This window comes from Dermacentor albipictus, chromosome 4, assembly GCF_038994185.2.
Source record: "Dermacentor albipictus isolate Rhodes 1998 colony chromosome 4, USDA_Dalb.pri_finalv2, whole genome shotgun sequence".
Taxonomy (NCBI): domain Eukaryota; kingdom Metazoa; phylum Arthropoda; class Arachnida; order Ixodida; family Ixodidae; genus Dermacentor; species Dermacentor albipictus.
In genome coordinates this window covers 72,293,201-72,308,407 of record NC_091824.1, presented here as the reverse complement: position 1 = coordinate 72,308,407, position 15,207 = coordinate 72,293,201, and the positions used below count along the sequence as shown (strand labels likewise).

Here is a 15,207-nt window from a genome sequence, read left to right as displayed (position 1 = left end):
AACGTCACGACCACGTGACAATATCAACGAAATATAAACAAGATGACTCGTCTTTTGCACAGAGAACGCCCCGGGCGCATTGTAAAGTGTATCGACATAGGGAGAGAAGAAGGGTTCGGTTCTTATTTAAAACGGTAATAATCATGGTACATAAGAAAAAGTTGCACCACGTTTACACCTAAAATTTACCCCAGTTTCATCGAATGCAAACATGAAAGCATAGCTGATAACGGCCGTGTAACGCTTGAGGGCAGTTCATTGGGGAATTTACTGCTTCACCGGTAATTGATTGCTGCCCTTGAAACATTTTCCACAAACCACCTATAGTAAGCCACCTACTCGTATTAATGTCACCTTTATGGCACGTTCCCTTCGTTCAGAACACGGGGAAACTTCCGACGCCGTTGGTAAAATATGCTTGTAAACCTCTAAAGCTTTTGTATAAGTTCCCTAATGACTGAAGTTGACCTACAAGGCCGTTATTGACCAATGCTGTAGAATTTCTTATCGGACGTCACGTACAGCTTGCTTCCCGTTGAATATAACTGCTTAAAGGAGCGTCGTTTACGTCATTGCGGACACCGCGGAAACGGCCCACATGACTCCAATGACTCCTGAAAGCATGAAGGAAAGTAGCAAATTAATTTTGAAGCACTTAATCTGTACATCAAGATTCCAGTCAACGTCAATCATAGCATCGTTCTCATTCTTCCCGGATATGAAATTGCGGTAACGTTTGGTTAACACACGGAGCGGGAAAGCTTTCTAAACGTTTGACATTACTTTTCTAAACAGCCAGAACGGAAGCACGTGTAGTTTTTAGTCACAAGTTAACTCGGGCACCTTCAAAATTTGCCTGCACTTTGCCCCAAAGTTCTCCCTATCTTTTCGAAGTAGAATCTATTTGAGTCAGCTTGTCTATCAGTGGACTCTGAAAACACGCATGAAATACTTTGGGGCGCTTCTAGTTGCCCACATCGTTTCGCGGTAAAGTGCTCGTTATGTTTAATTAGCCTGAAAGATACATTTCACAGTGCTTTATTACCTATTTTTGCTGAAGAGTTACGGAATTGTAAACCACGAGTGTGATTACTTGGCAGATTTGGACAATTTGGAACAAATTTGTTGATCTAAACAAGCTGCCTTCAGCAGAAATTTCAACCGTGGGGTCCACGAAAGTCTTCCAAGTGTTATGAGCCCTCCAGGATAGACCAAAACAATTGTTCCGCAAAGAACAACTTATAATCGGCCGCACACATATAATTAAGGGGTGGGGGTGTAAACCTAAAGGCGACGCTGCTGAAAAGAAAGTCACATGTCCATAACGACTGTTTTTACACCACTACTTCAACTCCAGTAGCTCAAATGTCTTGCGCACCTGTTTACTGAAAACGTCATTAACAACTTGAGTGATTATTTTTCCAGACACTTGTTACAATTTATGTACATAGCACTGTTAGTAAGAGTAACGGGCTGAGCACCAAACAAACGAGCTCAATTTACATCGTGTGAGGTGCAACATTAGAACAGGATCTAGGCCAATTATAGCGATTCTGGAAAGACGCAGGCATGAACCTCCGTGATTCTCTGTGTTCAGTAATTTTGCGCGCCGGTTTCAAAGCCTACGTCTTACAAAGCTGTATTAACTTATATGTCTTGCCTGCGCCGGCGCCCGACATCAAACTTCTGAGCTCACGCACGGCACGCCGACGCGCTCAACGCCGCGCCATCAAAAGCGACAAGGTGGAGCACTGTACACTTTACAACCGCCTTGATGCCGCATGCCGTCGTCATGCCAGGCAGCATCGCAACCGGAGCTGGCAGAGTCTCTGCCTCTCCTTCGCGACACTCGAGACAAAGCACGCCCTTGTCGCATTCTCGCCACCCTGCTTTGTCCCAAGATCTCCGCCGCCCTGCACTCTCCATTGCAGTGGCCCAGGGCTTGAGTGGCGAGCAATTAGCTGAACTCTTCGCGGATACGTTCGCTCTGCCGCCACTCAGCCGAAGTTCGCGGATACGGCGGTTGTGACAGGGCTGTGTGCCCTGTCACAGCCGCCGTCGAACTTCCGCCACACAACATGGCTGAACGCCTCACTTCTATGCGCTATTTCCGAACGAGCGCAATTCTGGAGCATGTAGAAGTGCTGTGTTCTGGTGAGTTCACGCTCAGCGAGTTGCGCATCGTCTTGAACAGACGCAAACCTCACTCCGCTCCCGGTTCCGACGGCGTTACTCATCAAGTCCTGAGGAACATTCACGCAGCTCAGCTTCCGTCACTTCTCGAGGTCTTCAACTCGGTCTGTCGCAGCAGCATCATTCCTGCCGACTGGAAAGAGCCGATCGTCGCTCCCATTCTCAAGCGCGACAAACCAGCCTTGAACATCAACTCCTATCGCCCAGTACCGCTAACCTCGGTACCCGGCAAAGCAATGGAGTCCATGGCTTTGCACCGCCTTGAATGGATTGCCTGCGCCCTAGACGCCTTTGCCCCTGAGCAAAGCGGCTTCCGCCGACTGCGCTCGACAGCTGATTCCATCGCGGACGTTGTCGCTACGCTCGAGGATGCGGCAAGCCGCCACGAAGCCGGATCCCTGGTGCTGCTCGATGTGGAATGCGCGTTCGATGGCCTCCCGCACGGCACCATCATTCAAGCGCTTCGCGAGCTGCGTATCACCGGCCACCTACTGGACTATGTCTCGGCCTTTCTTAACGACCGAACGCTCAGAGTGCGCGTAGGTGACGCGCTCAGCACCCCCGGTAGCCTGACCTCTGGTGTTCCTCAGGGCAGTGTCCTCAGCCCTTTCCTCTTCATTAGGCGCTGGCAAGGCTCCCTGATTTCATCCCGAAGCTGACAGCCTTCGAAGTCCGTGTGGCGATCTACGCTGAAGACATCGCTCGTTTTGCTTGCGGGCCCACGGACCATGTCTACCAAGTGCATCAATCACTTCAGTCGGCGATCAACGCCGTGGACGAATATCTCGGCAGCATAGGGCTTCAGCTCTCGGCATCAAAAACCGAGGCGCTACTAATTCACCCCCGTGCGAGCCGTGCACGCTTCGAAGTGCCAACTGCCTCGCTGCGCGGAAGCCCCCTCCCGCGGCAGAGAAAAGTCCGATACCTCGGCCTCCACATCGACTGCCGCCTCACCTTTAACGCGGCCACCACAAAACTCTGCAGGGACTCCAGGAAAGTCGCAGGCGCCGCACGCTCCCTGCTCGCCCGAGGCCGCTGCTGCACACCCCATTTTGCGCTCCGAGTTTACAACTCGATCGCAACGTCGCGAGCGCTCTACGCGCTCCAACTCACCAACGCTAGTGCAGCCAACTGGAAGGCCGTCGACTTCGAGCACTGCACCGCAGTTCGCCAGATGTATGCGCTTCCCCGCTTCTCGCAAGTGGGGGCAACTCTCGCCGAAGCGGGAAATTGGCCGCCCTCACTTCGCGCGCGGAAACAAGCGCTTCACCAGATCGAGCGTCTGCAACGGTCGCCACAGGGTCAGCGTCTCGAGTGCTGCCTCCACACCCTCGAGGGCTTGGGCATGGGCCAGCGTGCCACCGAGTTCTGCACTCGCATCGCCGCTTTGCCTCAACTCCTCCCGCTGCCACCTTCGCCGCGCGCCTCCGCGCTCCTCGACGTAAACATCACCGTCCTGAGCGTCAAGAGCAAGCGACAAACAGCACTGTGTGCCATGCAACAGGAGACGGCTGCATTGATCTTCGAACATCCACGTGACCGACTCCTAGTGTACACTGACGGATCCGTGTCCAGTGACGGTTCCGCCGCTGCCACGTGCACGGCACCGGACATTTCCGCGTCTCGACAGTGCCGCCTTCGTTTTCCTGCCTCGTCGACAGTCGCCGAACTCGCGGCGATTGACCTCACGGTTGACCTACATCTTCAGCAGTGCGGTGTCTCGTCTGCCGCGATACTGTCGGACTCGCGTGCGGCTCTGTGCATGCTGAGGAAGGACTATGCCGGTCTTCCACTTGTGCAGCGCGTGGGATCAAAACTGCGCCATCTCGTAAATCAGGGCTGCGATTTGGCATTGCAGTGGATTCCCGCGCACATCGGCCTGCCCAGGAACGAAGCAGCCGACGCCCTCGCGAAGCAAGCTCTCTCAACTCGCTTCCCCCTCGCCAGCTCCATCACCCATTTCGACGTGGCCAAGACGCCGATACTGCGCACCCTCCGCGCGCAGCATCCGGATCCGCGCGTTGCTGCAGGTACGCCCCCTCACCTCCTCCCCCGCGCGGGTCTCTCCCGCTGGGACCGCTCGTTTCTGCTTCGGCTGCGCGTTTCGCTACTACAACACGGCCACCAGAATGCACAGACTGCAAGGAAGAGGCGGCCCCGCGTGCTTGGATTGCGGCGAGGAGGAGACGCTTGAGCACCTTCTGCTCCACTGCCCGGCCTTCGATGTTGAGCGCACTGCGCTATTTGCATCCTACCATCGTGTGGGACTGCCCTGTGACTCGGAGGGAGCACTTCTCTTTCCCGCAGCGCACTCTTCCATTGTCAAGAAAGTGCTTCCTGCCCTGCTTGACTTTTGCTGTGACACGCAGCTGAGAGAGCGGCTGTAAGCCCCGCATTGCTTCTTCACCCTTCTTGTTATTTCTTTTCCTCCTTGTTTTCCTTCTCTCCCTGATCTTTTTCTCCCCACTCCCCTTACCCTGTGCAGTGCTGCTGAGGTGTCCTCCACTGAGAGACAGTTACGGCACTGCACTTCTCTCTTCCTCTCCTTCAAAAGTCACTACGCACACGTCTTGCCTATTAGCTCACATACAAAAGGGCACTCGCATAACGAATTGGCTTATAAAATATATATTCATCTTACTGCGCGTACAAATTTGTTTGCATAACTACGCAGTTCAACAACAAACTCTACATAAGTTTCCTCAGTGCATAAATTATACGTCTTCAAGTGCATTATTCCCTTAACAAAACGAAGCGTCGAGCGCATATATATGCACTTATGCGTTCTTTCCCGTGGTATGGCGCGTCTGCTCGGTCGATTCTGAGCCGATTGAATGCGCTCGCTACTGGAGCTGGCGTAATGAAAACGGAGTGGAACTCGGAGACAGCGTAATCCACGAATTTCTGGGTCGTGTGGTGCGGGTCACGGTGTTTTGCCGCGCAGGGAAGTGCAGTGCACAGAAGATGTACAGCATCATTTAATTAATTTGAAATAACCGCGTCGTGAAGGCTTTTTTCATATAGATTCCAACATGTGCGCTAATTCTATCTACAGAATTTTTTAGCACTTTGACCGTTGTTACACCCATGGCTTGGTTCACACGTAATCGAAAATTGAATTACCGCCGTGTGAAGAGCTTCTTGCTGTGAAGGAAAGGTTCGTGTTTGTTTGGTGCAAGAAAGCGACAGCTACTAATGTTGCTTTGTTTGAGATATTCTGGTTTCAAACGCAGTTTGCAAGCTTTCTAGTTCGACTTGGGAAAAACAATTAGTATATTTATGGACTGCTACACTGTTTTTTTTAGCCAAACCATTGGTGCTGTGCCAGCTGGTGTCTCCGAGCTACTTCAGGACAGTGACCCTGCGTAACGCGGTCGAGGGACAAGACGTGCCGAGTTCCACGCTGTGTGACTACATACTTCTGGACTTGCCACTAGCAGCTAACGGCAGCTTCGCATGTGCGTGATTTTCTCCACCATCGTGCACGGCGATAACAAATTTTTATGCTGCGATAATTAGCAAGTAGGATAGGCGGAACCGAGCGACTAAATTTTTGTTTAACAAACTCATACGAAACGTCGGCAATTCCTGAATATTGTTTCTTACATTGCGCTCGGTTCATTCTCGAGGCCACCTAAAATGGAGACACTACCAACCGTTTTTCCACATCAGATCCATTCTTCTACGTTTGCCAGTAATGTAAGCACTCCGATATGGTTCATCCCCTGTGTAAATCCTCTTCCGCGAAAATACAATTATATATATGTGGAAAAGCCAACGCAGATGACGTCTAGTATAGCGCGAATGTGTTGTTTGTATTGGCAACTAATTTTATCCGTCTATCATTGCCGCAGTGAGTGATATTAGTGTCATGATGACGCACGTGGACACGATATCCTGCACTGCCAGGAAATGGTGCTGTGCGTAGGCTCGCAAGGTATAGCTCCAACAATAGGGCAATTAAGCCATACTGTTGTATGAACTAGAGGTGCATTTGTTTCTTAACATTTAAATTCATTAGCTCTTCTCTACCCTTAAGACCCTATGCATTCATTTCGAAGTTACGTTATTATCCTTGCTGGAAACCTTTATTTTTTCCCGTGTCACTGCTTCCAAGCACAGCAACAATGAGCCGTCGATAAGTAAAAAGCTTGCACTATGATAAACAGATAAAACTATTTTTCAAAGTTACTGCGAATAACACAATCCGACTCCGTACCTAAGATCGAAGAAATTTAAGAATATAATTCAATCTGGGACACAGACTGGAAATCAACCCAAAATAAATGTAGCGGTATGTAAAAAAAGAAGACAATTAGATACATTATTTCTGATGCCCTAGATTGCACAGGATAAGGCACAAATAATTAAGCGGAAGCAGAAACATCAAACGTTCATTTTGAGGTATTACGATACTGAAGTTACTGGATAATATGTATCTAGAAAGATTACGCAAATAAGAAAATAAAGCTGTCCGAATCCGGGAGCCTATTACTCTCAGGGAAGGCAAATGTTACTTGTGAACCTTCTACCTTTAACGTAAAATCTTGCCTTTGTCTACGCAAGTTGTCTACTCAAATGGAACAATTCAACGGCGACATCTCAACATTGTGCGTAATTAGTGATTGTAAAATAGACCTAACCCAACTGAAGTGCAACAGCTTCGCAACCTCGCTTTAGACCTCGGGTCGCTGACAGCAAAGGTTCACAAGTGCTACACTTATAAAGATGAAGAAGCTGCGACTCAGTGCCGTTCCTCGTTGACAACGCCTGCTCTCTCTTAAGGGATCACTTATGCATCGGCCAGCCTGGCCGCAGTGAAATTTGCCGCAGCTTATTGGAATCTCATCAACTGAAAAAAAAAATAATAGATGCGCCACTGGTAGAAAACGAGTATGCAGCAACTAGCCCCCCATCGTATTTTATTCAGCTGTCTTTTGTGGTGCCCTGCCTTGCAGTCGACTCATACAGATTCCTCGCCCGTGCACGCGAAAGGCACCGCCTCCTGTTCCACGTCGACATCGAGCTAAACGGCCTTGGAACGGGAGTTGTCTTGGTAACCTCTACCCAGTTCGTGGAGAGCGTGCAAAATTTACAGAACTCGCTGTACTCGAGCAAGCTCCACGGGTTGGGCGTGCTCAAAGGCCTTCCAACCGCGCTCAGCACGTTGGGACACCAAAACGCAGAAGCTTACCTGAAGGCGGTCTACAGCGTAAGTTTTCCGGACGCCTGTAACATTGCACGTCGCGTGGGCTGTTCGCCGTAAAACCTTATTTTGACCAAGTGAGGTTAATAAGTTGCCTGACATTCTTGAACCCTAAGTGTCAACTCGTTTAATCATTTTTTAGTCAAATTCTATGGTTGTTTTAAACTGGGAACAACAGTAATATATCAGGAATATAGTGTAAATCAATCACGAAAATATTGCAAAGGCACGAGTGAGTTCTCGTGCTACGAATATTTCTTTTGCTTAAAGAAATACTTGCGATTTACAAAGCAGGAAAGTACCGAACGGAGGTAAGCAATGGCCGCGAGGCCAATTCAGTGTAAGGATAGCCCAAATATAGCATCATGTCAAGAATAATGAGACGCTAAATAGTCAATGAGATGAGAGTAGTAAAATATTAGTTGAAAATAATGCTCTGACAGATTTAACGGAAAAGAGCTGTTAGAAGTTGTGGAAATAAAGATCCAAGAGATAGCGTGACGAAGAGTGGACCAATATGGCGCCTTCATACACGCCTGATCATGCCCTGCGGACGCAGGCAAGCGTATCAAAGTTCCCTATGGACCAATCCCGGTGACGTTGTAACACATGGTCACATAGAGGGGGTTTCTGCGTCTGATTGGTTCTATTCATCCGCATTCAAGAGCTGTATTGCAAAAATTATTTTGTAAATTTGCCCCACCGCTCATCTAATATCGCTCAACTAGTCGGTTGCCGTTGGTGGCCAGTTATGTGGAGATGGGCTTGCGCATGGCCCACCCTAAAAGCGACGGTCAGGATAGGGCACGACGCTCCTCGACTTCACAGCACACAAAGGCGCTGCCGCAGTGTTCCCCTGCTGTACGGCAGGGCGCAGAGAAGCTTCCAGAGTCGGATCGCCAAAAAACACGGGTTTAATCATCCAAGATACGGGCAAAGGCTCACCGCAAGAACGATGGAGAACACGTTCCCGCTGCGCTAGGACTAACCGGGAAGCGGTCCACCAAGCGCGAGAACGAGGAGCAGCGGGAGCAAACGTGCAGTGTATCCACCTCTTTGCGGGCCTGTGAGCATCTTCCGCGGCGATGAAGCACTCAGTGGAAGACAGCTTGGGTGGAGAGGGCGCCCGGGGGCCGCCACTCGGGCGGCCAATGAGGGCGCGTTCCGGTGACACTTTGAACGTTTCTTGTAACTGCGCGAAAAAACGAGGAGACAGGAAAAAAACACACCATACTAAGAGTCATCATCATCATCATCAGCAGCAGCAGCAGCAGCAGCAGCCTAGTTACGCCCACTGCAGTGCAAAGGCCTCTCCCATACTTCTCCAATTACCCCGGTCATGTACTAATTGTGCCCATGTTGTCCCGGCAAACGTCTTAATGTCATCCGCCCACCTAACTTTCTGCCGCCCCCTGCTACGCTTCCCTTCCCTTGGAATCCAGTCCGTAACCCTTAATGACCATCGGTTATCTTCCCTCCTCATTACATGTCTGGCTCATGCCCATTTCTTTTTCTTGATTTCAACTAAGATATCATTTACCCGCGTTTGTTGCCTCACCCAATCTGCTCTTTTCCTATCCCTTAACGTTACACCCATCATTCTTCTTTACATAGCTCGTTGCGTCGTCCTCAATTTCAGCAGAATCCTTTCCGTAAGCCTCCAGGTTTTTGCCCCATATGTGAGTACTGGTAACACACAGCTGTTATACACTTTCCTTTGATGGATAGTGACAACCTGCTGTTCATGATTTGAGAATGCCTGCCAAACGCACCCCAGCCCATTCTTATTCTTCTGGTTACTTCAGTCGCATGATCCGGATCCGTGGTCACTACATGCCCTAAGTAGATGTATTCCCTTACCATTTCCAGTGCCTCGCTACCTATCGTAAACTGCTGTTCTCTTCCGAGACTGTTAAACATTACTTTAGTTTTCTGCAGATTAGTTTTCAGATCCGCCCTTGTGCTTCACCTCTCCAGGTCAGTGAGCATGCATTGCAATCGGTCTCCTGAGTTACTAAGCAAGGCATTATAATCAGCGAATCGCGAGTTGCTAAGGTATTCTCCATCAACTTTTATCCCCAGTTCTTCCCACTCCAGGTCTCTGAATACCTTCGTGTCAACATGCTGTGAATAGCACTGGAGAGATCGTATCCCCCTGTCTGACGCCTTCCTTTATTGCGATTTTGTTGCTTTCTTTATGGAGGACTACGGTGGCTGTCGAGCCGCTATGGATATCTTCCAGTATTTTTACATATGGCTCATCTACACCCTGATTCCGTAATGCCTCCATGACTGCTGAGGTTTCGACAGAATCAAATGCTTTCTTGTAATCGATGAAAGCTATATATAAGGGCTAGATATATTTCGCACATTTCTGTATAACCTGATTGATAGTGTGAATATGGTCTATTGTTGAGTAGCCTTTAGGGAATCCTGCCTGGTCCTTTGGTTAACAGAAGTCTAAGGTGTTCCTGATTCTATTTGCGATTACCTTAGTAAATACTATGTAGGCAACGGACAGTAAGCTGATCGGTCTATAATTTTTCATGTCTTTGGCTTCCCCTTTCTTATGGATTAGGATTATGTTAGCGTTCTTACAAGATTCCGGTACGCTCGAGGTTATGAGGCATTGCGTATACAGGGTGGCCAGTTTCTCTAGAACAATCTGACCACCATCCTTCAACAAATCTGCTGTTACCTGATCCTCCCCAGCTGCCTTTCCCGTTTGCATAACTCCTAAGGCTTTCTTCACTTTTTCTCGCGTTACCTGCGGGATTTCGAATTCCTCTAGGCTATTTTCTCTTCCACTATCGTCGTGGGTGCCACTGGCACTGTATAAATCTCTACACAACTCCTCAGCCACTTGAACTATCTCATCCATATTAGTAACGATATTGCCGGCTTTGTCTCTTAGCGCACACATCTGATTCTTGCCTATTCCTAGTTTATTCGTCACTGCTTTTAGGCTTCCTCCACTCCTGAGGGGCTGTTCAATTCTATCCATATTATAGTTCCTAATGTCCGCTGTCTTTCGCTTGTTGATTAACTTAGAAATTTCTGCCAGTTCTATTCTAGCTGTAGGGTTAGAGGCTTTCATACATTGGCGTTTCTTGATCAGATCTTTCGTCTCCTGCGATAGCTTACTGGTTACCTCTCTAACGGTGTTACCAACGACTTCTATTGCACACTCCTTAATGATGCCCATGATATTGTCGTTCATTGCTTCAACACTAAGGTCCTCTTCCTGAGTTAAAGCCGAATACCTGTTCTGTAGCTTGATCCGGAATTCCTCTAGTTTCCCTCCTACCGCTAACTCATTGATTGGCTTCTTGTGTACCAGTTTCTCCCGTTCCCTCCTCAAGTCTAGGCTAATTCGAGTTCTTACCATCCTATGGTCACTGCAGCATACCTTGTCGAGCACGTCTACATCTTGTATGATGCCAGGGTTCGCGCAGCGTATGAAGTCAATTTCATTTCTAGTCTCACCATTCGGGCTCCTCCACGTCCACATTTGATTAACCCTCTTGCGGAAAAAGGTATTCATTATCCGCGTATTATTCTCTTCTGCAAACTCTACTAATAACTCTCCTCAGCTATTCCTAGAGCCTTCCCCCATTAACTTGTCTCCAGCCTGCTTCTTGCCTACCCTGGCATTGAAGTCGTCCATCAGTATAATGACACCTGCACTTATCTTTACCGGGCGACCACGTTTGGCCGCCTAACAAATGTTATCGTGCAGCGCTGGATGCGCCTGCATGCAAAAGAAGTTTCTGGAATGTTATCGATGGTTCCCTCCACTGCCTTTCACCGCAACTTGTGTGAATTGATTGCATGTATGCGCGATCCGACGCGAATAGTGCAGAACTTTGTGGAAGGCACGTGGGTCCCATCGGTTAACCTGGAACATTCCAGGACTGATCTATAAAAGCCGACGCGCTTGACCCGCTGATCAGATTTTCGCCGATCGACGACCGTGTTGCCCGCTATCGTTGTGCTTTAAGTGTAGCCTCTTTTGTGGGCACAGGTTCGCCCAATAAAAGATAGTTTTGTGTTTCACAGTATTTCTACTGTGTTCTTTGACGTCACCTGCGATACACTATAGTGGTGCAGGTCGAGGCATCTCTCCTATGTGCCTCTCTCACTTTCTGTGTTCTTTGACGTCACGACCACGTGACATCTGGTGGAGGTGCTTGTGCGTTCATGTACTGAACGCCCCCGCAAAGCCGCGATCCAAGCCCGAAGCCCGACGACAAAACCAACGTCGCCCAAGACCAGCGTGCTAGCCGCGGACTGCAAGGACTGCCCCCAGAGCACGGACTTCTACTTCAGACGCGCAGGAAGATTTCCACCAAGTCCACCCCAATGGCAGACCCAACGTCCCCCGTCGTGCTGCAGCAGCCCAGGGAGCCTCCGACGTTCCGCGGTTCAACTTTCGAGGACCCGGAAAGCTGGCTTGAGACGTACGAGAGGGTCGCTACGTTTAACAACTTGAGCAGCGACGACAAACAGCGGTATGTCTTCTTCGCTTTGGAAGATGCGGCCAGGACGTGGTTCGAGAACCGAAAAGCCACCTTAACGACCTGGGAAATTTTCCGTAGCGGCTTCCTGCAAACATTTATAAGCGTTGCGCGAAAGGAGCGAGCCCAAGCTCTACTGGAGACCAGAGCGCAGCTGCCGAATGAGACGGTTGCGATCTTCACTGAGGAAATGAGCCGTCTGTTCCGCCACGCCGACCCGGAAATGTCCGAGGAGAAGAAAGTCCGCCTGCTGATGCGTGGTGTAAAGGAGGAACTATTCGGCGCAATAATACGAAGCCCACCGACGACCGTAGAAGAGTTCCTTCGCGAGGCCCCGAGCATTGAGAAGACATTTGAAATGCGAAACCGGCATTTCAACCGCCACACGAGCTGGACAAACTACGCCGGAGTTCAGTCACTGGCCACCGACGACCTGCGCGAGACCATCAGGGCAGTCGTACGAGAGGAGCTTCAAAGGATCTTCCCTTCATCGCAACCTCAAGTGGCCACAGTCGCCGAAGTTGTCAAAGAAGAAGTTCAGCGATCGCTCGGAGTTCCCGAGTTACAACCACAATCATCGCAGCCCCAGCCAGAAGCGATGACCTACGCCGCCGTCGCCCACCGTCAAGGTCCCCCTCCACGACCGCGCCAGGGCCCTGCAACGCCGCAATTCCGTCGACCACCGCCGCCATCACGCCCGCCCATCGCCCAGCGCAGCTACCCGAGAAAGACAGACATTTGGCGAGCCCCCGACCACCGCCCGCTCTGCTATCACTGCGGAGAAGCCGGCCATGTGTATCGCCGATGCCCATACCATGACATGGGACTGAGAGGTTTTGCCGTGAATGCGCCGCGTCCACAGCTTGGAGACCGCCCACGTGACATCGCCGACTACCTCGCCGCTACTCAACGGAGCCCTCGACGACCGTCCCGTTCGCCGTCACCAGGCCGCTACCTGTCGCCGCAGCGCCGACCATACACAGGCCCTGCCCGGGGCCGCTCTGCGAGCCCATATCCGGAAAACTAAAAGCAGCAACAGATGAAGGTGCGGTTGCTGTTCGTCGAACTGACGAAGATCCTCCGCCGCCGACGAAGACGACGAAGAAACCATCTCGACGACCTAATGACGACAAGCCGCCGTCCCGAAGAAGTCGGGAAGCCAAGTCTACACCGACGAAAGACGACTTGACGACGCAACGTTTCCGCTTCAGTTCCATGCGATGCAGCCGTGATCCGACGCCAAGGCACAAGTGCAACGCCAGACAAAGAACCACCGACCTCGACGTACTTCTCGATGGCCACGCAGTCACTGCCTTAGTCGACACAGGGGCCGATTACTCTGTAATGAGTGGACACATCACCACCCAGTTGAAGAAGGTTAATGGGTCCCCAAATTCGGACCGCTGGAGGACGCCTCATTACGGCAACTGGAATCTGCACGGGAAGAATTACCGTTCATGACCGCACTTACCCTGCCACCTTTGTTATCCTCCAACAGTGTTCGCGAGACGTCATTCTCGGCATGGACTTCCTGAACCAACACGGCGCAATGATTGACCTGAAGTCGAAGTCCATAACGCTGTCGGAAGATCGAGCGATACCGCCTGAGAGCTCTAGTAGTCATCATGCCTTAAGTGTGCTCGAAAGTCAAGTCAGCATCCCGCCTCCCTCCAGCATTGTCATATCCGTAGGCACCAAAACGCCTGCCGACGTAGAACGCGTCATCGAGGGTGACCAACGTCTACTGCTAGACCGCGAAATTTGCATCGTGAGAGGGATCGCTCGACTGCATGGAGGGAACACTGAAGTATTGCTGACAAACTTCAGCCAGGAGTTCAAGCACATCAACAAGGGCACGACTATAGTGTACATCGAGGAAATTCTGGAAACCAGTAATGCGTTTGTCCTCTCGGATTACGCCGCATCTACCCCGAAGACCATGGTTCCCGAACCAGACTACGACATTAATCCAAGTCTCCCCGTGATTAAGCAACAGCAACTCAGAAGTCTGCTCCAACGATACAAAGGCTGCTTTTCGACGTCATCGAGGATTCTACAAACACCAGTCGCCAAACATCGTATAATAACCGAGGAGAGCGCTCGACCACTCCGCCAGAGGCCTTACCGAGTTTCGCCGCGAGAACGTGAAGCTATAAGACAACAAGTCGACGAAATGCTGCCCGACGACATCATCCAGCCGTCGAAAAGCCCGTGGGCATCCCCTGTTGTCTTGGTGAAGAGAAAGGACGGCACCTTACGTTTCTGCGTCGTTTATCGTCGACTGAACAAAATCACAAAGAAGGATGTATACCCCCTACCACGGATAGACGACGCATTAGATCGGCTCTGCAACGTAAATTCTTCTCGTCGATGGATCTCAAGTCTGGCTACTGGCAAATAGAAGTCGAAGAGAGAGAGATCGCGAAAAGACCGCCTTCATCACGCCAGACGGCCTCTAGGAGTTCAAGGTCATGCCATTCGGACTCTGCTCGGCGCCTGCAACTATCCAGCGCGTCATGGACACGGTAACGTATCGCTGAGCCGCTGACACAGGTAACTAAATGTGACGTCGAGTTCAAATGGGAAACGCCGCAGGCCGACGCATTTCAAGAACTCAAACAACGCATGCAGTCGCCGCCGGTACTTGCGCACTTCGAGGAGTACGCCGATACAGAAGTCTATACTGACGCCAGTAGTCTAGGCCTCGGTGCCGTGCTAGTCCAGAGAAAAGATGGTCATGAACACGTGATAGCTTACGCTAGCCGGTCGTTGTCAAAAGCGGAAGGCAATTATTCTACAACCGAAAAGGAATGCCTCGACATCGTTTGGGCTACAGCGAAATTTCGCCCTTACCTTTATGGCAGGCCATCCAAAGTCGTCAGCGACCATCACGCTTTGTGTTGGCTAGCGAATTTGTGTTGGCTAGCGTCAGCAGGCGTTTGGTGTGTTGCGACACCACGTACCCGAGCACACGAGGGTTGGATCCTCCTGCGTGTAGCCGTGCGCGGCTTAGCCGTGTCTGGGGAAAGGGGATCCTGGAGGTTGAGCCGATGCTGGGTGTCTGGACCTTTAAGGCCCCCCGGCGGAGGCAACACACCTCTTTGGCCTCTGCTTCACATAGACGGCACCTCCAGACTGACCCACCCGGAGGAAATCGGCAGTCGCCTTTTCCTGTCCCTCTATTCAATCTTTTGCTTTCCCTCTCGCTGTCTCTTCTTTCCTGTCTTCTTATCACTTCTTGTCACTTCCGAATTTCAAGGCGGCAAGGGTTAACCATGTGGGCGTGGCCTT

The 15,207-nt window shown here is 50.6% G+C and overlaps 1 protein-coding gene and 1 long non-coding RNA gene across 5 annotated transcripts in view; one reads left to right on the top strand and one right to left on the bottom strand.

The window, feature by feature from the left end:
• The window catches only part of LOC135902066 (uncharacterized), an 87,554-nt gene that overhangs the window by 23,825 nt on the left and 48,522 nt on the right, over nt 1–15,207 (top strand). For all 4 annotated transcript variants that reach the window (XM_065431970.2, XM_070537074.1, XM_065431969.2 and 1 more), the window contains 2 exons: nt 5,499–5,651; nt 7,152–7,405. In XM_065431970.2, coding sequence (XP_065288042.1) covers nt 5,499–5,651; nt 7,152–7,405 — 407 coding nt within the window. The remainder of the gene's footprint in view (nt 1–5,498; nt 5,652–7,151; nt 7,406–15,207) is intronic.
• LOC135902070 (uncharacterized) overlaps nt 8,150–15,207 on the bottom strand; it is a 750,038-nt gene continuing 742,980 nt past the window's right edge. The window contains exon 4 of the long non-coding RNA XR_010564383.1: nt 8,150–8,591. This is a non-coding gene — a long non-coding RNA (uncharacterized lncRNA). The remainder of the gene's footprint in view (nt 8,592–15,207) is intronic.